We start from the raw sequence: 25723 nt of genomic DNA on the forward strand, positions 1-25723 counted from the left end.
TACGTTGGACATTTATTAGATGTTCGACCCACCCATCACCCGAGCCTAATACCCTAGCTGCTATAGATTGCTGAATGTCACATTTTTATCTTTCCACTACCGCATTTGCCTCAGGATGGAATGGACTTGAGTACCGCAATGCAACGCCCAAGCTAGCCATGGCCTCTTTGTAAGCTCGAGAGCTAAACGCAGGACCCTGGTCAGAATGTAGTGTGCCGATTGCGTATGTGCCGATAAAGACTCGCAAATCTTTTATAACAGGTGGGGCGTCAGCCAAGCGCTGAGGCCACATCCAAATGAATCTTGTCCTAATAGTTGTGGGAGCGCATCCGTCCATGGTGACGTCTGCCTGTAGAAAGTCTAATCCTGTCTAACAATGGTGTCAATACTGGGCTGGCTACACTGTAATCAGATACCTGGTGGCTTTCAAAGCTATGATCTCAGTAACAGGTATCACAGTTAATTCCGAATTTGTAAACTTCGACGCTCATTCCTGGCCACCAGTACATGTCTTCTAATTCTATTAGAGATTTTAAGATCCTTTGATGTGTTAGACCCTCTCCCATATGTGCTTTGTGAACCAAAGCACCTCTCTGGTTCCTGTTTGGAATTACTCTATCCCTCACTCCAGGGATTCGAGAAAAAGGAACGAAGTTTGCATCAATTATGTATGTATATCCGAGTGGATAATTTACGGGTAATGCTGCATAGCTGCCTTTCATTGAGGCATTCACAGCTAGCATTGTTTCACTATCTATTTTTGCTTTTGAACGAGTGATTGAAGCTACGGAAGCCATTTGCACAGCTGCCTTCACGGCCTCATCAGCCAAAGAATTCCCTGCAACGTGAACGCCATCACGCTGATGGCTCAGTGCAGTTCTTTTTGTAATAGAACTACTTGTTCCCAAAGCATTTTGTGCTTAATTGTGTCACCTTTTGCGTCTTTAAAACCATTTTAACCCAGTTCTGCAGATATTCATTGCAAGACTGGACGCAGTAATACGAATTGCACACTATGAAAGAGGGGAATTTGCGATCTGTATTTTCCAGCGCCATCTTGAAAGCTTGGAGTTCAGCTCACTGAGCTGTACAGTTTCCGAGTGATTGTGTTTTAGTGACCATGGGTCGCAAATCTTTTATAACAAGTCGGGCGTCAGCCAAGCGCTGAGGCCACATCCAAATTAATCTTGTCCTAATAGTTGTGGGAGTGCATCTGTCCATGGTGACGTCTGCCTGTAGAAAGTCTAATCCTGTCTAACAATGGTGTCAGTACTGGGCTGGCTACACTGTAGTCAGGTACCTGGTGGCTTTCAAAGCTATGATCTCAGTAACAGGTATCACAGTTAATTCCGACGCTCATTCCTGGCCACCAGTACATCTCTTCTAATTCTATTAGAGATTTTAAGATCCTTTGAGGTGTTAGACCCTCTCCCATATGTGCTTTGTGAATCAAAGCACCTCTCTGGTTCCTGTTTGGAATTACTCTATCCCTCACTCCAGGGATTCGAGAAAAAGGAACGGAGTTTGCAACAATTATGTATGTATATCCGAGTGGATAATTTACGGGTAATGCTGCGTAGCTGCCTTTCATTGAGGCATTCACAGCTAGCATTGTTTCACTATCTATTGTTGCTTTTGAACGAGTGATTGAAGCTACGGAAGCCATTTGCACAGCTGCCTTCACGGCCTCATCAGCCAAAGAATTCCCTGCAACGTGAACGCCATCACGCTGATGACTCAGTGCAGTTCTTTTTGTAATAGAACTACTTGTTCCCAAAGCATTTTGTGCTTAATTGTGTCACCTTTTGCGTCTTTAAAACCATTTTTAACCCAGTTCTGCAGATATTCATTGCAAGACTGGACACAGTAATACGAATTGCACACTATGAAAGTGGGGAATTCGCGATCTGTATTTTCCAGTGCCATCTTGAAAGCTTGGAGTTCAGCTCGCTGAGCTGTACAGTCTCCGAGTGATTGTGTTTTAGTGACCATGGGTCTAAATTTACCTTCGCGCCAGTGACCCTTAACAATCGCGCACACAGCACCAATTGCAGGCTGTGCTGACCCGTCTGTACAGATTATACATCCATAATGTTCTAGAGGCAGAATTTCGGTCAGCAGAGGACATTCTTGTTCGTATTGGAGAAATTCTTGTGTCTTCAAGTATAGGTCAAAAATGTATTCAACGTCTGTTGCAGCAAGAGAGGTAAACCATTGTATCCATCTTGTATGTAAAGCCTTAGCATATGGAATGCTCGATTATGTCACAGCCTCTAAGGCAGGTACAGGTGTAACAATCCTTATGCGTTTACCCTGCGCTAGAGCTCTCTCTTTTGCTACTGCAGTTTGAACCGCTGTCAGAATCTTTTCTGTAGAAGTGAATTTCATTTCAGCTTGTGTGTACAAATATGATTTGTACGCTATTGGTACCTTTTCACCTTCATTAAAGGTCAGGTATGTGAATCCGCATCTCCCTGGGATGATTCGGATTACAAGATTGCGCACGTTGTCGCTTGTCTGTAACTGTGTTTCTGCTAAAATGTCTGTTTGTGCTGAACGCAAAATTTCTGTGTGTTCTTGAGTCCGATTAGTTGGTTTGAAATCAGGTTTGATTAGTTCGTGGAGAGGTCTAACCCTTTCTGTGTAAATTAGAACATAAGTTCTGCCAAAATTCAGGAAACCTAGAATTGACTGTAAGTTTTTCAGAGTTTTTGGAGGTTATAGCAGCGCACATTTCTCTAGAAATTTGGCTGCCAAGCTCTTGCCTTCACTTGATAACTCGTATCCTAAGAATAAAACGTTGAGGTGGGCAATTCTAGATTTCTTTAAATTGAATTTGTATCCCTCAGAAGCGAACCCAAGTATTATGGTGTTCACTCTTTTCAAGTGAACGTCCAAATCGTCTGTAAGATAGATGTCATCGACATAAGATAATGCCTCATCATCATACGTTTGTAGTAGCTCAGTTACTCGGGCTGAAAATAACCCTGGACTATTCTTGAATCCCTGGGGGAGACGGCAAAATTGTCCCTGTGTCCCCATGATTGAGAAAGAAGTCAAATGCCTGCTTTCTGGTGCAATGTTTTAACAGAAGAAACCGTTAGATATATCTAATGTAGTTTTATATTTTTTCTGCACGATGTTATTCATCAGTGCTGCACTGTGTGCATTTTGTACTGCAAAAGTTTTGCAACAAGAGTTTAAGTGTCTGTAGTCCAAAACTACACAATATGTATTGTCTAGCTTGGAGACAGGAAACAAAGGATTGCTCATAGATGAGGTGCATGTTTCAATCACCCCTTGGTATTCAAGTTGATCTAAAATCTCCCTGATGTGTTTTTTAGCTTCTTGCTTAACTGGATAGTGCCTAAGTGCAGTAGGTTTATTTTTTTACTGGATTCCATGGTGAGGAGAGTCCTCATCCCATCCTACGTGATTTTTGTATAATGCTGGAGCCTGGGCTACAGCCCATTTTCTGGCATGGGTGTATTTTTTTTTAAAAATTGGAATATGATTAGAGAAGACTGCCATAATTATCTCTTCACCATGTGGGTACTCCCTGATAAATTCAGGTGGCCAGCCTTGTTCAGCTAGAAGAATGTCATAACCCTTAGTTAGCTTCTCCAAAAGAGTGCCTTTATTTTCCTAGTTATGTCCCCCTCCATCCGGAGTGTTACTTCATATAACCTATGGGGTACACTAACCCTGGTGTCGGCAGTTTCAACTTGAATGCGAATGCATTCATTCAAGTCCACTATCTCCTGATGATCCTTCAGAATCTTGTGAGCTATGGTGACCTCTGCTGCGCTGTCTAGCATTGTCTGGGCCCACTCCCAGTTCTTAAGTTGTGTCCTCAAGATCCTCGGCATGTTTGATCTTTTAGACCTGCTACCTTCTTCTTGGTGAATTGAGTTGTCTTATTTTTTGGAACGTGCTGTTCGTCTTTGGACTTCACACGTTCTTCTTTTTGTTCTGATTGTCCTCTTCTTTCGGATTTCTGCGAGGAGTCTGAAAGGTACGAGAGGAACTCGTATCAATATCTTGATATCTCTCAGGTTTTCTCAAATTATCCTTATTTCTAAGGTTATATCTTTTTTCAGAAGGCTCCTGTTCAGGAGACCTTCCTCTGGACTGGGAACGCTTCTCTCTAGGAAGTGTCTGTTTAGTGTTTTCCCACTTCTTTTTAGGAGTAGTGAGATTATTTTTAACGAAAACTTTTTCCAGATTTTCAGTTAGTTGGGGTTTTACTGGCTTCCCACCCAAACTATCTCTACCTAGTTCTCCATAGGATTTGTCAATAATTCTGGCAAGCTCATACGGTTGCTCAGTAATATCTGTTTCTTTTAGTTTTTGGAAGATCGCCACGGATACTGCTTCACCTTTAATGTTGGCTAATAGTATAGCCGAGACCTGTTTGAAATCTTTCAGTAATTTCATACCAAGATTCAAGGCTGGTACTGGACCATATTCATTTTGAATCTGTCTTAGAACATCTAGTATTACCGCCATAGACGGAACACCATGTATTTTTGTGAAGATTGAAGCAAAGATTGTACCCCAAGTGTCGCAGTCCTCTACGTGAGGTGCAATCCCCATTGGTAAACAGATTGTCAGAATCCTGTGTTTCTCATGAGGTGTACTATCAGGGAATACTGCCTCTATTTGAGTATTTTTTTGAGCTAACCAAAACGGAATTTGTTCCCGTTTTGCAAGCAATATACCAATGACTGACGGTATAGTCTGTGGTGTTATTTTGTTTGTGTTCCCCTGATGAGGGGTGTGCTGCGGAATCCTTATGGTAGTTTGGACTGCTAAAGTCCGTATGACATATTGAACCAATTGTCTGTGTATTTTTATTAGCTGTTTTAGCTGAGCTAATAGTTCTGGACCTGTCATTCTTTCAATGTCAGGATGTGGTGTATAGCTGTCTAGTACCGGCCATGTCTCTCCTGATCTACCTAGTGGACCGAGCCTGATAATGTGATTTTGATGTTGTAGGGTGCCATTAAACCAGAGCTGATGCTCTTGGTAAGTTAGTGGAATTTCAACGTCCTCAAAAGGGACGTATTCCGCTAGAGGTTCCTCTACTTTGTAGTAGTGGAACTCGTGTGTTACTGGATTCACTGCAGGAAACAGAATCCATGAATAGAATACCTCTGTCTGCCAATATTCATGTGCCTCTATAACAAATATTACTTTACCACCTCTCGATGATACTCCATTTTCTATAAGTTTTATAGTGATTGTTTTCCTTATATTTACAGAGATGAGTATAGCATCCGGGTTATTTTGTTGGAGACTTGTGTCGTCTAGAGCTGCTTGAGTTTCTGCTGCTCTCTCCCTTTCGTCGTCACTCATTTTGTTGACCGAATGTTTGCAGAGCACTTTTCAAGGAAACAAAGATTAGGTGAACAATATTTTGGAATACTGTATCCTTCAACGTTGAGGAACCAAAAACTAATACATAGGATTTTTGGCCTACTCAGTTTCGGTGGATATTATATCCTTTTTACTCCAGACGTCCTTTGGAGTATTTTACGGGAAAAAGGGGTCTGTGTGAAAAGCACGACTGTGCTACTTTAGTATCTAGCATTAAATTGTCTCCTTACCAAACGTTGGGCGCCATGTAGTGTAGTTCCTATATTCCCAATAGGCTCTGCGCATTGGAATAATATATCCTATAGATTTGACGTAGGACTAGGGTCTACTAGGTCTCTATCGAATATACTAGACTTAATTGTGAGTGCCAGCTAGTTCAAAGACCACTAGAAACTTTCTCGAATACACAAGAAGGGATTAGTTTCTGATAACCGCATAAACATGACAACTTTATTTCCCAAGAATAAGAAATGTATCTCTAAAGTCACGGAAACAATAGATAGTTATTTCACTCAGTCAATGGTGCATGCTTCGTTTTACCAGAGGTGCAGAGAAATAGAGAGACAGGCGTTTTCAATAAAAGGATTTATTGAACAATCTTCTTTCTCATGCAGAGGAAATTAACTGCTACAATCGTAATACGGGTAGCAAAGTACAATGCGTACAGTACGAAGAGTATTATAAAATAATACTGTAAAAGCATGGTATTTTTTCTAAGCCATAAAATACATAGAATACATACATTAATAAATAAAGACTATAAGTACTCAACTGGTGCTTCTAAAATACGCCTACCCCGGTGTACCTAACCTAGGTCTAGTACAAGAGAAGAAGTAAGTGAGGTGTAACTTAGTTTCAGTATTCTTTTGCCAAGAATCTATCCAAGAATTCTCTAAGGGTCTAATCAGCTCCGTACCTTGGTTCAGAATGAAGGAGACCTGGTATCTCTCTCTCAGGTCTCGATTTCCCAACAAACTGCAAGGGTAGGTTGGAAACACAGGAGCTGGATTTCTTGGCAGGAGAAAAGACAGCATCTCTCTCAGTGCGTCTGCTGGAGGGTCAGCTTCCTTCGGCACTTGCTGTAGCAGGGCGTCGGGCAGGTAGATAGTCAAACTGCTCCAAACCACCGTGTGTTTGCCTGGGCAAGTGTGGGTATATTTATACCTTGAAGGTGCCTAGTTTGACGTAAGGTCCACACAATAACGTCATCAAGGACTCAGTTCTTTGAAAACTCCATGAGTTCTTGGATAAATCAATATTCAAGCAAGGCTAAGTCCCTGACTGCTGAAGGCGGGTTTTTCCAAGAAATCGTTGTGGATTTTCAGAACTAGTGGAAGTAGCCATGCCGTATTTGGACTGCATAAGCTAAGTCTAAATATGGGTATGATTTCTATGCCTATATAAGGATAGGGTGATTTATACCTATATATGGGCATGAATCGGGAAAATTACACTAGGGTCCTAAATTCATATACAACTGGCTGTGCATGTGAGATAACTGTTGTGTGCAGCCAGGGTTAGCTATTGACCCGGGGTAGTCCTTATAATACTAGTGGGCACAAATAGCTAAAGTCAGTATGGTTTATGATCTTGTCTGCTATGACACTGCTGATATTCCTTCGGGTGGGCTCGGGTCAGCACCAAGTTAATTACATATACTCTGGGATGAGATTTGTGGGGGGCCACTTACTGCCTTTTCGGCTGCCCCAGGATCCCCAGTCCCAGGGACTGATGGGCTTCAAATGTGGCCTGTCGAGGGCCAAGATAAAAAAAACAGGACCACAATCCAAACCCCCGGACCACCGAGGCGAGAAGGGGTAGTGCTGTTGTCCACTTCACTGGTGGTGGCCCTGCCCTGTGCCTGTGTTCTAAGGAGAGCGGGCAGCCACTATCTTGGAGAACAAAATAGAAAAGAAGCCACTCAAGGCCATACAACAGCCAAGAAAGAAGCGGAGTCACTCATTAGTCATACATGCCTCCATGATGAATGGCCCCTTAATGCCCTGAGAGACTTGTTTTTGATGTAAAGGGGTTCTTTGTGGTCACACCAAAATGAATAGTTGCACCACCAACCATGTTTTGGGGGGCTGCAGAAGGCATAGCCACCCACCATATTATTTCTCAAACATGGAGTGACCCTGTTTTTGCAGCAGTGCTGCAATATCAGCCCCCAGTAAAAAAAAAAGAGCAACAGTGGTTTACACATGCACCCCCTCCATTCCCTCCTTCCATCCTGTGGGGGCTGGTCTTACAAAATTGCCAGGTCAGCTTTGGGCTCCTAGTCCGGCCCTTGTAGCGCCCCAGAGCCGCTATGTGTAATATGGTCCCTAGTTTTTAAAAGGTTAAACACGTGTCACAAATTGTTTCCCTCCACTTCTTTATTTAGACAATTTCTGCCATTTGCCAATAATAGTATCACAAAAGTGTTGTAGCCTACGGGAGTTTGTCTGTGAGCTGTTTTAAAAATGATGTACTTTATCATGTTTCACTTGTATGCTTAGATCGCTTACATATTATCAAGACCGAAGAACTAGATATGCGTAGTGTGGTGCAGGGGGACTAGATTTTTCCAGTTATGGAATCATTGTTTTTAACTGGTAATTCCTCCCCTAAACTGCGCAAGAATGGGGCCTAACATGCACAGAGCACAATTACTGGTTGATTGACTGATCAACTCAATTAAATTAAGTGCACAATACTATGGTAAAGGAAGAGTTGTCATCCGGCATAAATGTAATAACCAATACTATTGGGCTTCAAACAAATGTTTTACAGTATGTGCTGTTCAATGTCCTCCTATTGCAAACGATTGTCCTACATTATACAGTGCTTACAAATCCCCATCATATCACCAAGTATTAGTTATTTCTCAGTTGTAATTACAAATTGTGATTGCTTATTTATCATTCAAATAATCAATTTGTCAATGCGTTTTTCTGCTGAAGTGACATTAGAGAGTGTTCTATTTCAAGTCTCGGAGTTTCATATCTGCAACTTCCTTTACATAGTAATATGTTGTATACCATAGTATATGTGTTGTGGATTTGAAATGGTTTGTTCCCGGCACTACCGCCCTAAACCTATGTCATAGAGGCCATGCTAGCGAGATACTCAAGCTGACTGCCTGTAAATATATTGTGCTTAAATGTTGCTCATAGGGTTATAATTTTACCAAAGCTTAGGAAAGGCAAATATTTGGAGGAAGTGGACCTAAAAGATTTAACATCTGGTAAAATAGACATGCAACATCTGAAGTGAACTGTTCTCATAATTTGGGCCAGCTAGGACCAATTTGCTGCATCTGAAATTAAGCAGGATATTGTGAATTCCAGAGAAACAAAGCCAGAACTAGTGGACACTTGAGATCAAGACTCTGGCAGTCTCAGATGAGCCGAAGTGTGTTTGTCTTTAGCCACCATTCCTAGTCACTTCCCCCAAAAAGCTCACATACACCTCAGTAAAGTCTTTAGACTAGGCAACCAGTTGAAAAGGTTCTAGATGACCAGGTTTCCTTGCTTAATACAGATACTTGAACGGGGGTTCTCCCTAAGAGTGTTTGCCTTGCAACAAATAAGTCTACCATAATTTAAGTTAATTTTCTTGCGGCGGTTTGACAGTATCCGAACTATTGAGACTAGAACACTAACACCTTGAGGATTAGGAGACCATATGGATGGCGCCATTGTGGTGACATTCACTGGAATATAAGCTTCTTAAGGCCAGCTAAAGTTGTAGGTGCCTGACGGTTTGTCCAATCTGGTAACAGAGGCGAGTGCACCATTGGTGTTTGCACCCTGCGGCACAGCTGTTGTATGAAAATGATTAATAAGATCTAAAAATACATCAACTTCTTCAATTAAAACCAACATGTGTAATATGTTAGTGAAGTTCACCAATATTAGACAACAGCTAAACACACCTTTATATTCTCCTGCGTTACACAGTCATTGTGCACTGCCCTGAACCTTGCAATGAAGGGGACAACAGTGTCATATGTAGCGGAGCTTTGAGAGATGAATTGCTAAGTTAATACTGTGTTCTTTCATAAGGTCCATAACTCCATGCTCCTATGATCCCAAGCAATGTCAAATGGCCAAAGCAGATTTGCATATGTGTCTCGCTCAATAAAGGACATTTCAATTCATCATGTAAGTCAACCCGTGGTCTCCGCGGAGTCATTTAGAACACATCTTGCAATTAGCTTCACGACTAAACTCGAACAGACTGACTTCGGCTAACTTATTGCAAATCACATTTTTCAACAACGGGAGATACATAAGAAACATCAAGTAGATGTGCAACAACCACACATCACCCATCAGTAAATACAACAGTAATCTCATTGGTGGCAACTGGTACAGTGTGACTCCTCAAAGATAAACAACAGTTCATTAACCCCTTCCATGCTGGTGACGGACCCCAGCCGTCACGCTCTGCAGCGCTCGTGTGCTGATGACGGCTGGGGTTCGTCACGGCCCGCCCTGTTCTTTTGTTTACCACACAGCGGCGGAAACGGCCCAGCATGGAAGGGGTTAAAACAAAGAAACCGCAGCTATAAAATTGTAATTACAATTCGGGAATGATGATAAAGCTTGGTGATGGATGTGAGCCAAACATCCTGGAATAACTACACCACAACTTCATTTTTCACTCTCCCCCAAACTTGCTCCTCTTCCAACTAGCTAGCATTATTGAAACTACACCCAGCACATCTTCCTTGTTTTGTTCCTCACCTTTCACTTGCACTCCCATTTTTATTTTAAGCACAATATAAAGGTTTTTCATGTTTTCATGCAAACCATGCATGACTGTGAATATGAGTGTTCACACAGTTAACAAACATTGTAGCAAACTTCTAAAGGAAGGATGAGGGCACCAGGGTTATCTAAATTGTCCTCAATTACATTATAATAGATTATGCTCATCGTGAGCTGTTGCAAACGAATCTGCTGAGCATTACAGATTTGCACATACACATAATCAACATCCAATGCCAGCTATTCCTAACTTTTAGTACTATAATATTAGACTTTATCTAACACTTGCAATACAATCTGCAGTGTACAATTATTAAATGATGTATTGATGATTGAAAAAACAGATGACATTGTGAAGTGTAGCATTCTCAAGATTTTTTTTTACAAAGTGCCATACTTTTCATTAGAGAATGCTACTATAATGCACATAGAATTTCACCTTTGAATGAAGGTTTATAATATGACATTAGATTATGTATTTTGAAAGAGCATGTGTGAAATATTTTGTGTTAAACTATTCCAAAATTGCATGCAATGTTGATAGCACTCACCAATTTAGTCACTTGAAGGCTTACTCACTTATTTTCATATTAAATCACTCAACTAACATCCATAGTTACTCTTAAATCTATTTCATCCCACAAGACATGGGAAGACTATATTGCCCTGGAGAAATGCCTCATAAGACTGACATGTTAGAATACTGAAGCATACTAAATCAACTGAAAGAATACGTTTATGAAAATAAGCATTTCAACAAATTACAAAACTGGTTCTGGTGGAGGAGGAGGAGGCTGAACTGATCATTGCATCAGAACTTGATATGCCATGAAGGATATTTAATGAGGACAGCTTGGGGATATTGCATTATTGGTCCTCTCAGTCGATGGATACTATTGATGATACAATCCTCCTCTCAAGATATGATGAGGCAGGAGTGCAAGGAACAGCACTTCCATGGATACAATCATTCCTTCCAACTAAGCATGGGCGGAAAATCCGTTTCGCTCGCGGATTTTGCGGATTTTCGGTAAATTCGCAATCCGCGAGATTTGCGAATCTCCCGCAAAATCCGCAAATCCGCGAGCAGCGGATTTTGCTCGCACTGTTCGCGTGAGTTCGCGGCTTCCCAGTACAACTTCGCGCCCCGCGAATAAGTGCAAAATTGCAGAAATACGATCTTAGCAAAACTGAAACTACTTACCAGGTTCAAAAGTTCAGGCTCATCATTAGTAGCCATTTCCTGTAGTGCTTCCTGAGGGGCCCCTCCAGAGTTCAGTTGCCAGTTGCAACTATTATGTGACCCTGCTCTGAACCTCAGAATAGTTACACATATGCCACAAAGGTCCTGAATTACAGCTAAGGGAGACAAGCAGGAGCCAGGCTGGAAGTTCAAATCCATTAATCAGCCCCTAATTCATTATTGTCAGTTGGGGCAGGGAGGTGTTGTAACTAATTTTGCAACAATGAAAGCACTTAGCAAGTGCAAAAGATCACTAATCAGGAAGCACTAAGGAAGCAGGTGCCAGCTAAAAAAATATTCTGTGACACATTAATCAGCCCCAAATTAATTCAGGTCACTTGAGGCAGGGAAGGTGTGCTTGCGTTGCCACAATAATGTACACTGACTGGACAACCAGAGGGTGCTGTGATGAAACAGAGGGTGGCATGGGTGGGCCAGAGGGTGGCATGAGTAGTCAGAGAGTGGCAGTGGTGACAGAGAGTGGCAGTGATGAAGAAGAGTGACCCAAACAGGCTGGACACGTAGAAACAACAAGTTCGCGAAACTTGCGACCCGACAGGTAAGTTCGCAATTTGCGACATTGTACAAAACCCTCGCGGACTGGCAGAAACCCGCGCAAACACAAAAAAAAAATCCGCAAATTCGCGAGAATTCGCGGATTTTGCGGATTGGGAGTTCGCAAATCCGCAAAATTCGCGAACGCGAGATTCGCAAAATTCGCCCATGCTTACTTCCAACAAGAATCAGTCTGTTGCTCTACCATGTTTTCAGGAGAGACCAAATGTATATTTTGTGGTGTCCCCCAGGTTTATATTCTGTATTCAATCTGTATATGAGGTCACTAGCCAACTTATGATTAGTAGCAGGGATCAGGTGTTACATATATGCCAACAGCACTCAACTCATTTTTGAACTCTAACAGTTATCAACTTGCCTGCTTGGACAGGCAGAAATATCACCTTTATCCTAATGCCGCCTTTCGATGTCACTCTGATGGATGTCAAACAATTATCTCAAGCTCAACCTCTGAAACCTGAACATCTGCTGACCGAGCCATCCGCCTTCATCCATTCTCCTAATCAACTGAACCCAGACAGCGACTGGATACCCTTACGGGTGACAAGAAGCACTCTACAAATCTACTGATTGATTGATTGACTCTGTCATCTACCTTAATGTCAATTTGTCCTTAGACAAGTAAGTGGTCAAGGTTTCTGGTGCCTGTGTCACTCAAACACGAAACTCAAATGTTCCCTTTCATTTTCTGATCCACACCTGCATATGCCAGTTGTTAATTATCTGGTGATTTTGCCAATGCTATATTCCTTTCCATACCAGAAATTATAACTGCAATTTTTCTAAAATGTTGCGGCACCTCCGATTGCTAGCCTCTCTCATCATAATCACATTTTTCCCATATTGCGCATGCTGCATGTGCTTCTGGTTCACATTAGAATAGTTTTCAAAGTCTCACAGCTGTAGAGCCACCTTTCTTAGGCATCTTTCTTAGCCCACCAGACTTCTTAGCTGCCAACTTCAGTTGACATCACTCCAACAGAGCTTTACATTCTTCCCAGCTTGCCTTAATTCTTGTGTTAAGGACCCGTACTGTTACTTTTAGAGATTGTGCATTAGCAGAGGCTGTGAGAAAAGAATGGGCCACTCTCCTCCTAATTCGTTGACAAGGAATTCACTTCCTAAACTTTAGGGAGGCTAAAGACCTGTCTCTTTTATAAATAACGGATTGTCATTCCTCTAAATTCTGTGTTCACGACTCAATAAATATTCTTAACTCATCCTCGCGTCTTTCTTTCTCCCTCTGCTTTCATGATTCCCAGTTTGTGATTTTAAATCATTATTGCTGTCTCAAAATGAGTAAGGAAGCCCAGGTGAACCAAAGTTGGAATAAATATTAAGGTAGCGTAACATAACATGCATAAAGTACATTTTATAAACACACCTGATGCAATATACAGTGTAAGTGGTTGTGAATAAAACATAAGTGTCACTTTATAATGATGTAAGTCTACCCAAAGCATTGATTGTGGAAAACAACAAACCCAATGGTGAAAATCTACAGCAGGTTAAGTATGAAAAAGTATTGCAAGTGTGAAATCATAGCATTTACCTTCCATGGCACAAAAATATTGAACATATTTGTGCAAATCTGTCACTACAACGAATGGCATGTAAAAATTATTGAAGACAGCTGAATGGTTGTGGGTAGCAATCATGTATAACTTAAAAATAATACAAAAGGCTGGTACAAGCACCATGAATATTCAACTTTCCATGCAATTTCTCACCTTCTGGGCTTCAAAGGCTTCAGTAAGGCAGATAAAGTTGGTGATTGCCCGCATTGCAATGGGGAGCTTTCCTATTGCCTTCAAGTCAATGGGCTTCTTGTGAGCCGTCTTGATGAATGCATTCATCCACCAATATGTTCCTTTTGAGATCAGGTTCACAAAGGGTTGTAGGAATCTCACTCCTAAGTCTTGAAGGTCTTCAGGAGGCTTCACCTCCTTTGGAGATTTGAAAAATACATATCTCTGGGAAATAAACCACATGGTTCCATTACAATCTTCTAAAGTGAGTAGAAAGGTTAGTGTCGATTGAAAGATTGCTTTGTTAATAAATCCAACAAATAATGGTTTACCATAGTCAGGATGAACATATTCTTCAACGTTATTATGGATACTTTTTCCAGTCCTAAATAGGCCTACATGAAATGTTAATCACACTGGCATAATTAGGTCATTTGGGAAATTGCTGCATAATTATACCTAATTTCACACAATGATGCCTGAATTTTGCAAGTTTCACATACCTGTAGTACTGGGCTTTCGTGTGATCACCTAATGCATTTTGGATTTTGTGATCTTGCTTTGTTCCCATTGAACACATCTGAAAAAAATTATGTGTGAGTGTATAGTTCGGGACTGGAGACAGTCTTAGTGCTGACTAGGAGTGAGGCAGGATTTAACCCTCTATTATTTAATGATGAATACCTTTTGTATAGCACGTATAAGCCATAAGGGCTTGGGAGTGCTTCACATTGCAAAGCAGAAAACAATAGCATGAAGCACACCAAAAAATATGATCGGCATGATAGCTAAGTGCACAATTTCTCCACCCTGAAGAGTCACCCCGAGACAATAATATCTGACCTACACTAGACAAGCACAGACAATGGCACAGTCATCAATGACCTTATCTTCTACTCCAGAAGATCCCCCTACTGGCGCAATACCTTTGTGCACCTCCTTAACGTACGAGCAACCAGGAACATCCCTCATGGTACCAAGCTTACAATAGCACACTCCGCAACCCTACAAGCTGACCTCACAATCACCCTCTACAAAAGCTGCATTGTCCTGATCCAAGCCTCATCCAGGAACCTTAACAAAGTTTAAAGCTTCTTCTCAAACTTCAACATCCATGTGAGCGAGTCTAACAGAGTATCTACCGCTTACCCCGTCGATGTTCCGACCAGCCCGACTAGCGCCCCTCGAACCCCTCCAACCAGTCACCTTTTGGCTCCCAACACAGATCATCCATCCACCCTCGCAAGGCTCCTGGCCGTACCAAGAGAATAGTCATCCCTGCACCAGACGACCCTCTGACCAGCCCAACTAGCACCCCCAGACTCCCCCCAATCAGCCATCCTTGGGCTACCAACACAGATCATCCCATCCCCCCTCGCATGGTTCTTGACTGTACCTGGAGAACCATCATTCCTGCACCCCTGATCTCCTCCCCTTCAGCTCCCCACTCCAACTGCGAGCCTGAGACATCCCCACCCACCTGCGACATAGATTGAACCTGCCCACCCAGCCAACAAACCACTTCTCTAAGAGTCTCTACCACCGCTCCACCCAACATCACTAACTCATCTCCTAGCCCCATCAATAGACCTCTCTCAAGACCCCTGGTCCACTCCTGCCAGTCCAACACGCTGACTATGAGTCAGGTCAGTCGCAGGAAACCCACGTCACACCTGATACTAAGACTCTAGATCTATCACCCCCCCCCCCTGAGGCCCCCCTTTACCGTGAGTCTGATAGTACCATCCCAGAACCACTGCCTCCCTACCCGCTAACGTCCCCTCCTATAGGGATCTCAAAGCACTGCCCTCCAGAGCGGGCAAACTAACTCAGAGCATCCACACCTCTATACTAGATCTTATGAACCTCCTTCACCTTGCTGAACTCTCCCTCGCTAACATCAAAACCCAGTGGAACTCCACCCCAGCACACCACAGGGTTACCCAAGCACCCTCTACCACTACCCTTGAGACACCTTCGCCCGCGCAAGCACACCCCTAGTCCACTGGACCTTACTGAAGAGGAAATCCTTGCCATCCTTAGAGACTACAACCTTAGAGACTACAACTACAAGCACACCACTAGTCCACTTGACCTTACTGAAGAGGAAATCCGTGCCATCCTTAGAGACTACAACCCAGACCCAACCACCTTTTGCCCACTAGGCATGAGAGCTGAACATGCCATCCGCACAGTCTCTATCAACACCAACAGATCGGCTATTTTCCGCAACAGAAATGTGGTTAAGAGTAACCTTGCACCTGTTCACTTATCCGCCCTGACTCCCGACACCCCTGCAGACTCCTCTCTGTCTGGCCTCCTAATTAACTGCTGATCGGTGTTTAAACACGCCGTTGACATTGCTGCACTCATTCTAAACAAAAATCTCAACCTAACTATTCGAACAGAATCATGGCTCAACGATTCCTCATCCCCTTGCCTGGACCTCTTAGTCGCTCCTGGCTACAACATCGCCAGGTTGGACAGACAATCTAGCAAGAAAGTAGGGGGCATCGCTTGTATCTACCGTTCTAACCTCAGCGTATCTGAACGTCTGGCTGATTCCTCTGACCTTTGCGAATACCTCTCACTCTCCATTTGCAACAACTCCACCCTATTGTGCAACCTGCACATCATCTATCATCCACCTGGCACGAACGACTCCTTCACTGACCACCTCATGGAACTTATTACTGCTAAGTTCTCCTCCAATATCAAAGATATCCACCTGGGCGATTTTAACCTGCATTGGAATGACCCCAAGGACCCTCATGTCAACGCCATCAAAGACCTCCTGTCCGATCAAGCCCTGACCCAAGCAAGCCTGCTCTCTCCTAACACATTCAAAAGGGGCCACCCTTGACTGGATCATTTCCAAGGGATCAACAGTCAAGCTTATCTCCATAGACCCATGCGACTGCTCTGACCACCACACCATTGCATTCCGGTTACAGGACACCCACAATATAAGGGCCCCTCAACCAGTGATTCCCAAACGCTGGATTAGAGATACTAGAAATCTGGACCACAATGAACTAGAGGCTCGCTGCAAATCTGACCCCCCCCCCACATTGCTCAATGGTCAATGACCTCAACAACCACTACTCCGCAACTATCTCGAACAATATGGATGACCTAGCCCCACTAAAGCTAAAAAGAACCCAAACTACAGATAGGAACCCCTGGTTCACTGGACCACTCAACAATGAGAGGAGATGCCTCCGGCAATCCGAAAGAATCTGGAGACTGGACCCCTTAGCCGCTCATCAAAAACTTCTCCGTCAGGCCAGAAATGCCTACAACAGGAACGTTCGGAAATCAAAGAAATAATTTTTCAGATCCGAACTTGAGAACGCCAAGAACAGACTTTGTAAGCTCTTTGAAATGGTCAAACACCAATCCAACAAACTGGTCAAAACCTCGAAAGAAGCCCCCAAGGCTTTAATATCTTTCGGGGATGTCTCCTCCTTCTTCGCGGACAAAGTCGCAACCTTAGAAGATGAACTTAGTGCCACCACATACTCCCTAACCCTGCCTGGCCTACCTCCGACGATACCCCCCAATCTTTACCTAAAAATCAAGCACTCTGGACTGACTTCAATCTCTATGACGAAGACTCAGTTTATAAAATATTATCGTCCCTAAACCCGAATAAACATTTCAATGACCCGCCCCCCTCCAACTGCCTAGCGGCTGTCACCCAAGCCATTATCTCTAGCTGGACCGCAAAAATTATCGCCTCGCTCCAGCAAGGTACCATTCCTGACTCCCTGAAAGCCGGCCAAGTCTTCCCCATTTTGAAAAAAATATTGCTTGATCCAGCCTTCCCCGAAACTTCAGACCTATCTCCAACATCCCCCTCCTAGCCAAAGTGTTGGAGAAATGTGTACAACACCAACTAAGTAAGCACATCAACAACTTCCACCTTCTCGATGATTTCCAATCCAGTTTCTGACCCGGGAACAGCACTGAAACAACCATCCTCAACATCGTTGACGATGCCCTCCAAGCCCTGGACCAAAGGGTAACATGCCTGTTAATCATCCTAGATCTATCCTCGGCCTTCGACATGGTCAACCACGAAAATTAATCGAATGCCTCAAACTGAGGATGGGTTTGGACGGCTCTGTACTAGAATGGTTTAAATCCTTCCCCCAAAACCGATCGCAGCGACTCCTAATCAACGGCAAACTATCTGCTCCCTCGGTGGTCAAGGTCGGAGTTCCTCAAGGATCAACACTATCCCCTACCCTCTTCAACCTTTATCTTGAACCTCTCACCGAAGTTCTACGCACAGCAAATATCTCCTACCATATGTATGCTGCTCAGCTTTACATCGAAGCCTCCTCTCTTGAGGACATTCTCTCCCTGAAGGAGGCCCTGAAATCAACCGCCCACTGGCTCACCTCCAAGCAACTTAAACTTAACGCCAAGAAAACATAATCTCCCCTCCAAAAACTAATCCTGAGATGCAACTATGGGTCAAGGCTATCACAGCCTTAGATTGCCCACTGACCATTGTGAACTCAGCTAAATCTTTGGGAATAACTCTGGACTGTAATTTGAACATGAGAGACCACATCAACTCATTGGCCAAAGCAGACAGATTCCACCTGAGCAACCTCTGTAAACTGAAACCCTTCCTTCAACCTAAAAAGCGCAGTCCAAACGCTAGAAATCTCTATACTGGAATACGGTTGTTCCACTCTCTCAGGCTTACCCAAGATCTCCCTGGCACCCCTAAAAGCCTGCCTTAATGCCGCAACCAGACTTCTTGAGAACTCAAAAGAATTTGATCATATCTCCCCACACCTGAAAGCTTTGAACTGGCTCCCGCTTGAGGCCAGAATCCAACTCAAACTGGCTTGCATCACACACAAAGCTTTATACTTGAACTCCCCTGCCTACCTTGCACAGAAACTTATGATATCCGGCCGAAGCAGAAACTCCTGTTCCGCCAGGGACCTTCTACTCCAACCTGCACGGTTCAAGAAAAAAAAAACGTATAACCGGGCTTTCTCTGGATCTGCTCCAAGAATATGGAACTCTCTCCCGCCCGCCATCAGATGAATCCCTTATCTGGCACGCTTCAAAAAGGAGGCCAAAACCTTCCTTCTGGGTAAATTCCTCCCTTAAATGCTGCCTCTTGCCGATTCTCAGTCCTTGACCAATACACAGACCTTGACCTAATACAGACTAGAGCCTCCCTACGGAATACCGTCCTACCTCTTCAAGAAATCGGGGGCCTTATCTGGAGTTCTTTATATCATATAATTAACTCCAGATAAGGCCCCCTGCTTTTATTCGTGTCCGCTTACTATTGTGATTCCCTCCTATTGTACACTGCTATGTTTCCCTTGTAAAACGCTCTGATACCCTAGGGTCAAGTTTGAGCTCTATAAAACAATAAAATAAATAAATAAATAAATAAGTTGGTGTATTACACCCATTTTCTTGAGCTGCATGAACAAAATCTTAATAGACATGTGTCAGTGCAATGTGATGTACAATGCATACTCATGCCTATTTCACTAAACGTATTTACCTCTTGCATGCAATGCGTTCAATATGCAGCATTAGGCTTAGTTTTATGAATTTCACTACTGCATAGGGCGTATAACTCCTGTTAAAAAAATATTTTTCCGTCATTCGGCTCCACTTTATGCTGATCTCTTCATAGACACATTGGTGCACTTTTTACACCACTTAGTGGTGCTCAATGCCTGTGTCTGTGATGTGCCGAGATACTGTAAGAGTTGCATTGACAGTTTGATGTCTGAGCTGCAAACCTGGTTACTTAAAGGCCGCTATTTACACTTGCGCGTCATCTCCTACGCCAAGTCTTTGCCACCGCTGACATATATGTATAGCACGAATCTGTAGTAAGCACAAGTTAAAGAAATATACTTGTGCACATGCCATCTATTCAAATCACGTTAAGTTTGCACAGGCCTACATTCTGACTTTTTCGTAGCATGTGTTATACTTAATTCTGGGGATGTTTAGTGAATCGGCCCAAAGGTGCATAAGTTGCCAGCATAACATGGTGGACCATAGGGCGTAAGTTCGTTCTGCAATTATTAGAGGTCACCGTACCACTAGATGTGAAAACATCCACATTCATTCCCACTAGCGGCCTGCGGACATAATCTCACTGCTCCCCTTATCTCATCTGTCCCTTCTCTCACGCCTCCCTCGCTGCGCTGTGGTGCAATTGTTATAGTATTGGTGATTAAGGCATTAGCTTGCATTTCACATGCTGTTCGACCCTGGAGAATCCTGTAGAGCACACATTTGTCCTCGAACCAGGTAGCCCAGAGGCGCAGGGCCGTTTGCAAAGTTTAAAGGTTAAAAAGATCCAGGCCAGGCTAAATGAAAAATGATGCATGAATAAAACATTTAACAGACCATAAGCTATAAAATATACATTGTTCTAAAAATATTTGCGCAATACGATAGCTGTGAGAGTCAGCCGCTGTTTCCTTTGTCAACAAAAAGCTCCCACCAATCTAATTCAGAATTCTACAAAAAGATTTGAGACAATCTGTCATCATTCCTCCTTTAACTCGGTTTCTGAAATTCATTTAATGAAAGCATTCAGGAGAGCAGGATTCAGGGTCTGCGCTCTCGGGCTTTAAAGGCACAAGGCTAAACTGGCCTGAGGTATCATATTAACCATTCTAGTCCATGTTTCCATTAGACCTTGGCAACGTTTTTGTACTTAACGTCAATGAAATTGCTGTTTTTTGTTGTGCAACAAAATGCATCTTTAAATTCGTAGTAGAAGAAGAAATGCTTTATTTGTTGATTAATAAAAAGCATTACAAATAAGGATAAAAACACTTTGGGTTGCGACAGGAACTTGCTTATACCAATTTGATCTGACTAGTATCACATCTTTAACCGAGAAAACACATATACTACATTGTGTGGAGAATAGTATCAAGGTACATTGTGGATCGATTCCATACTTCACACCAGTCCCAGAAAACATTGCTTCAAATTAATGCTAAAATGTTCTCAATGAAACGCCTTCACTACCCCCAATTTTTTTTTTATTCGAACTTTAAAATACCATAGTTAACGTGCAATATGTAAGTGCACTGTGCAGTGTCTTACATCTAGCAGCAATAATGAAAGTGCACTTAATTATATCAATATGATCGGTCTAATATCAAATCTTTAAAAATCAAAAGCACATATAATACATTTTGTGGCGAGTAATATCACGGTACATTTTAAAATGGTTTCATATTTCGCACCTATCACAAAAGATATCACTCCAAGTGGATGATAAGAATGTTCTCAAAGGAACTACCCACCCTACCCCCAAATTTTAAAGACAATGCAAGAACGATCATTTGTAAAGAGGGGCCTACTCACTTGTTCAGAAATGTAACTCAAGAGTAATGTGTAAACAATAATGAATCAAAACATTCCTCTGTGATACTCACCCTCACTCGGATGACGTTCATCTCCACCGCCAATAGCATCCCGTATAAAATAACCAAGAGTCCAGTGAGGCAGAAGCGAAGTTGCGATAGGCCAATGCCATTGTCACAGAACTTTACAAATTTGATAGTTTTTGTTATAAAAGCTATTGTCCAGTATACAAGCAGAGCTGCGAAAGAAAAAGAGGTGATGAAAACCTAACAGTGTTAAAGGATGTATTGTCACGACATTCAAACGCATCACACAAATACTGTTACTGCCTGAGTTGAACACTTGTAATGCATGCTCTCATCTGGTGTACCTCGCTTAGGTAGTGTATTATTAGCATATGTTCATAATTATTGATTCCATCTTGAACATTGAATGGAATATGACGGGGCTTTTGGTGAGTGTGTGGATGTGTCGCTGTTTCTTTCTGGGCCACAGAACAAGTTCTCCCAAGTTGTTGCTCATGCAGCTCTGACTGCACCATTAACCTCTGACCTGTGCTCTTCCTCCTTGCTCATGATCTGGCGGTCGGCTGAATCCACACGCTTGCCCTCAGACCCCACTGTTCATCTTACAGTAGACACTCCTGTTCAGCGGAAGAGCGGGGATCACAAAAGTGTTCTTTGCTTTAGCAAATGAGCGGGCTGCACCAATGTGATCAAAGTGAAAACACAGAGCAGCTTTGGGTATCCTAGCTCTAGACACAGGCCAGTCTTCACACTCTCACTAAAATAAAAGATGCAATGAGGCAAAGTCTCTGCACATGAAATGGTGCACCAAAACAGTCACAGAAACTATTTAAAAATAATTCTTGGAGTTGAACCTCAATGGTTCCTGTGCCAAGGTTATTGGTCAGTCTTTCAGCATCTGATTCCTTACGTGTTTGTTTTCCACCTGGGACCTCTGTCTCACTCTTGGTCAATCTCAAAAGGCTAGATTATTATCCTCATCAATTATCAAATTTAACTCAAACATTCACATTTGGTCCTACCACCTTACTTTGTGTACACTCTTTAATTACGAGCCGTCTTGTCTTACACAGCACAGACTACATTATTAATTATGGTACACCTTTTGAAGCAGGTCCTAGCAGACTGTATGTGGTATGATGTATTTTCTTCACAGAAAACGCTCGGTCTGGGCCCTTCTGCCTGGAAAAACTACAATCCTGTCTTTTGAGGTAATCAAAAGATGTTCCAACTTGGATAGCTGAAACCAGAACATCTCTCAAAGCTGCCGTAGACCAAATGAACCAATCACTCTGGTGGATGCTTTCTGCTAAGAAGTTCAAGAGCTGGTGCAGGCACTTCTGCATAGCATTGCTATAGGACAACCCAATACCGCTGTAAAGTCACTTAAGGGAACCCTGAACTGGGTGATATGGCTACCTCTAGAGTTAGGCTGTTTGACCAGGTCCCCCCAATCCTAACAAATCAACAACCCCTACACCTAGAAGCGAGAATGCGTCAGATACATGTAGGAATAACCGTACACCTGCCTGGGGAACCTACATCAAAAATTCACCATGTAATAAGGATTCAGACTGACAAGTATCAAGCAAAGTATGCTTCTTGCTATAAACTCCAAGAACAGCAACATCTAAAGTTTGAATCATGTGTGCTCTTGTTTTGTTCCTAAAACATAGAACAGTCTCTCAGGCAGAATAGAGTGCAGGACTGCACAATCGCTGTCGCTTCTCTTGTCTAGGAGGGCTCTAAATACTCATCTGTTTGAGGCATACTTCTAAGAATTCACTATACTCAGACTGTTGTCAAGAAACGTCTCCCACAACTTAATTTAAGTCCTGGTCAGTCCATTTCATTTATAAACAGCCTTAACCAAAAGATCTCCAGGTGCTTTGCAGTTCCAAGATAAGGATGTAAATCAAGCCTTATTGAAGAACATGTTTTTTTCAATGTATTTCTTGAAGGACCCTGCTAGCCCTGACATCCTTGGCATGGTTTCTCCTGACTTTTTGCCTCTACCCCCTGTATTTTTGACACTGTGCTGGAATTCATTTTTGCTGGTTTAGATGCTTTGGACACTTTGACACTGCTGATCAGTGCCAAACTTCCAACCAACTATCGTCCAATCTGGCCGCTCTCCTACTTCAGGAAGGTACTTGAGTCACTGGTGAACCGACAGCTCACATTTCATCTCGAGAGCCATGGTTTATTTATTTATGTGTCTTATAAAGCGCACTGTCACCTTGCAGGCATCCTGGCGCTGGTGGTTCAAAGAGGGTGGGTGTGTCAGACAGAACAGGACAGAACGGGCAAGTTACACATACTAAGGAAACAGCCAGGTTTTAACCTTTTTTCTGAACGGGAGAAGCTCCTTGGTTTGCCTGATTTCACACGGGAGCTAATTCCAGAGCTTGGCTGCGACCACCTCAAAAGATCTACCCCCTGATCTAGTCTTCCTAAACCTAGGCACTCTCACCAACCTAGCCGCTGAGGAACGTAGCAGCCTGGTTGGGGAATACCACGCAAATTTGGATTGCAGGGGTAGAGGGCCTATTCCGTGTAAGGCCTTGAAAACAAGGCAGAGGGCCTTGAATTGAATCCTCTGTCTCAAAGGGAGCCAGTGCAGCTTCGCTAAGGCCGCCTGCGCATGTGCTCTCCTAGGAAGCCCCAGAACCAACCTAGCAGCCGCTGATTGCAGTCTTTGAAGTCTATCCAAAAGGAAGCCAGGGGACTCCAGTAACAAAGCGTTACAGTAGTCCAGCCTACTGAGGATCGTACACCTTGCCACCTGATCGCGCGCCTGAGATGGTAATAATGGCATGATCTTCCGCAAAGACCGCAAGATAGCAAAAACAGCAGGAGGTCGTCTTTTTGACGTGTATCTCCATGCTGAGCTTCTGATCAAGCATGACCCCTAGGTTGCGAACTGATTCCACTGGCCGCACTTTAGTCTCTGTCTCAGGAGGCCAAAAGTTCTCTGGAAATGGCCGGGAGATCTTATTCCCAGTGCTAAAGAGCACCTCCGTCTTCCCAGCATTAAACTGGAGGGAATTGTTCTTTAGCCAGCATGACGTATCACGCAGGCAATTGTGGAATACCTCCACAGGTGTAGATTCCTCTCCCTCAAAGGAGAGGATCATCTGCACGTCATCAGCGTAATTTATTATTTTAATTTTGTAGGATTTAATAAGTGAGATCAGAGGTCTTAAATATAAGTTAAAAAGAATGGGACTAATTGCTGAACCCTGTGGCACCCCGTGTGAGACATTGGAAAAAGCCGATTGAAAGGGAGGCAGGGACACCGCCTGCTGTCTGTCCTGCAGGAATGCCCGAAACCACCTCATAGCGCTACCTCCCACCCCAGGGACACTTAAGCGGCCCAACAGGATCTCATGGTTAACCGTATCAAAGGCGGCAGACATATCAAGCAGGATCAAAACCGCTGCTTTTCCCCTGTCTGCGCGCCTTTGAAGCTCGTCCACGGCAGTAACCAACGCTGTTTCGGTCCCATGAGCCGTCCGGAAGCCAAATTGATCTTCCTCTAATAGGTGATGCTGTTCCAGGTGTTTGGAGAGAGTTAGACTGACCCAGCGCTCCACAATTTTAGTAGGGAAAGGTAGTAGGGAAATGGGTCTGTAGTTCTTGGAACAGACCGGATCTAAAAAAGGCTTCTGCAGCAGGGGAGATATCACCGCCTGCTTCTGATGGAGAAAGGATTCGCACGTAAAGCGACTTGCTCACATTCATGAACCTCGTTAACTTGTAATAGTTTTAACCAATCCCGTTTGTCATTAATATCGCACTTTTTCAGTACACGCGGGTGTCCTAGAGATGCTTGCATATGTGTCTATTAATCTTAATGAGGCTTGCATACTACAGAATCGCTGCTTCGCAGAAATCCAGTCTGCGCATGCGTCGGTCATACCCATGTGATGTGACGCACTCGCAGTTCTGGAGGGATTATTCACACATGCGCATTATTGCTAATATGGCCGCTTTGTTTGTAACATGCGTCCTGCTTGCTACTGCTGCTTTTGCACATCTATCTATTTCCGCATAATCCCTAATGCTATAGATATTATAAAGTAAGGGGTGCAGTGTAGCTTGTCATGGTATACAGTGTATTCAATTTTTCTGTGTTTCTAATTTGTTTTCGCTTACTTTTCATGTACTGCGTATCTGTGGGCCTGGGAGTGGGGAGCCGCTCCATCTTTGAAACCTCTTACACCCCTGTCATGTGATGAGGGAAAGCCGAACCGCGCAGAAGCAAACCCAAGCCAGCTGGCTTCTGAAGCTGAGATGCGCCTGAGAAAATCTTCCATGCACTGAGAAGAGATTTCGGCTGTACCTAAAAATGCTACATTTGTATACACTTATGTGTGTTCTATTGTTTAACACCTTGCTCATGCCATGGGAACTGGAATGTAAGGGGTGGGTACGAAAATATGAATATTAAACATGGGAACCCAGAATTTTAGGTGGTGACAATGACCTAACCACCTCTTCTGACCAATCATAAGTGGGGAACATGTCACTTGCAACATTTGTGGGTGGTCTAGGGACCCGAAAAGGGTATAACTAGCCTAGTTTTAGCTAGAGAAATTGTCCGACTTG

At 43.2% G+C, this 25723-nt stretch overlaps 1 protein-coding gene across 1 annotated transcript in view; it reads right to left on the bottom strand.

The window, feature by feature from the left end:
* ABCC8 (ATP binding cassette subfamily C member 8) overlaps window positions 1–25723 on the bottom strand; it is a 1237886-nt gene that overhangs the window by 1093349 nt on the left and 118814 nt on the right. Inside the window, exons 4-5 of the mRNA XM_086954145.1 lie at window positions 21158–21324; window positions 13686–13928 (exon numbers count right to left, since the gene is read on the bottom strand). Of these exons, the coding sequence (XP_086810271.1) occupies window positions 13686–13928; window positions 21158–21324 (410 nt within the window). The remainder of the gene's footprint in view (window positions 1–13685; window positions 13929–21157; window positions 21325–25723) is intronic.

This window comes from Lissotriton vulgaris, chromosome 2_1, assembly GCF_964263255.1.
Source record: "Lissotriton vulgaris chromosome 2_1, aLisVul1.2, whole genome shotgun sequence".
Lineage (NCBI taxonomy): Eukaryota > Metazoa > Chordata > Amphibia > Caudata > Salamandridae > Lissotriton > Lissotriton vulgaris.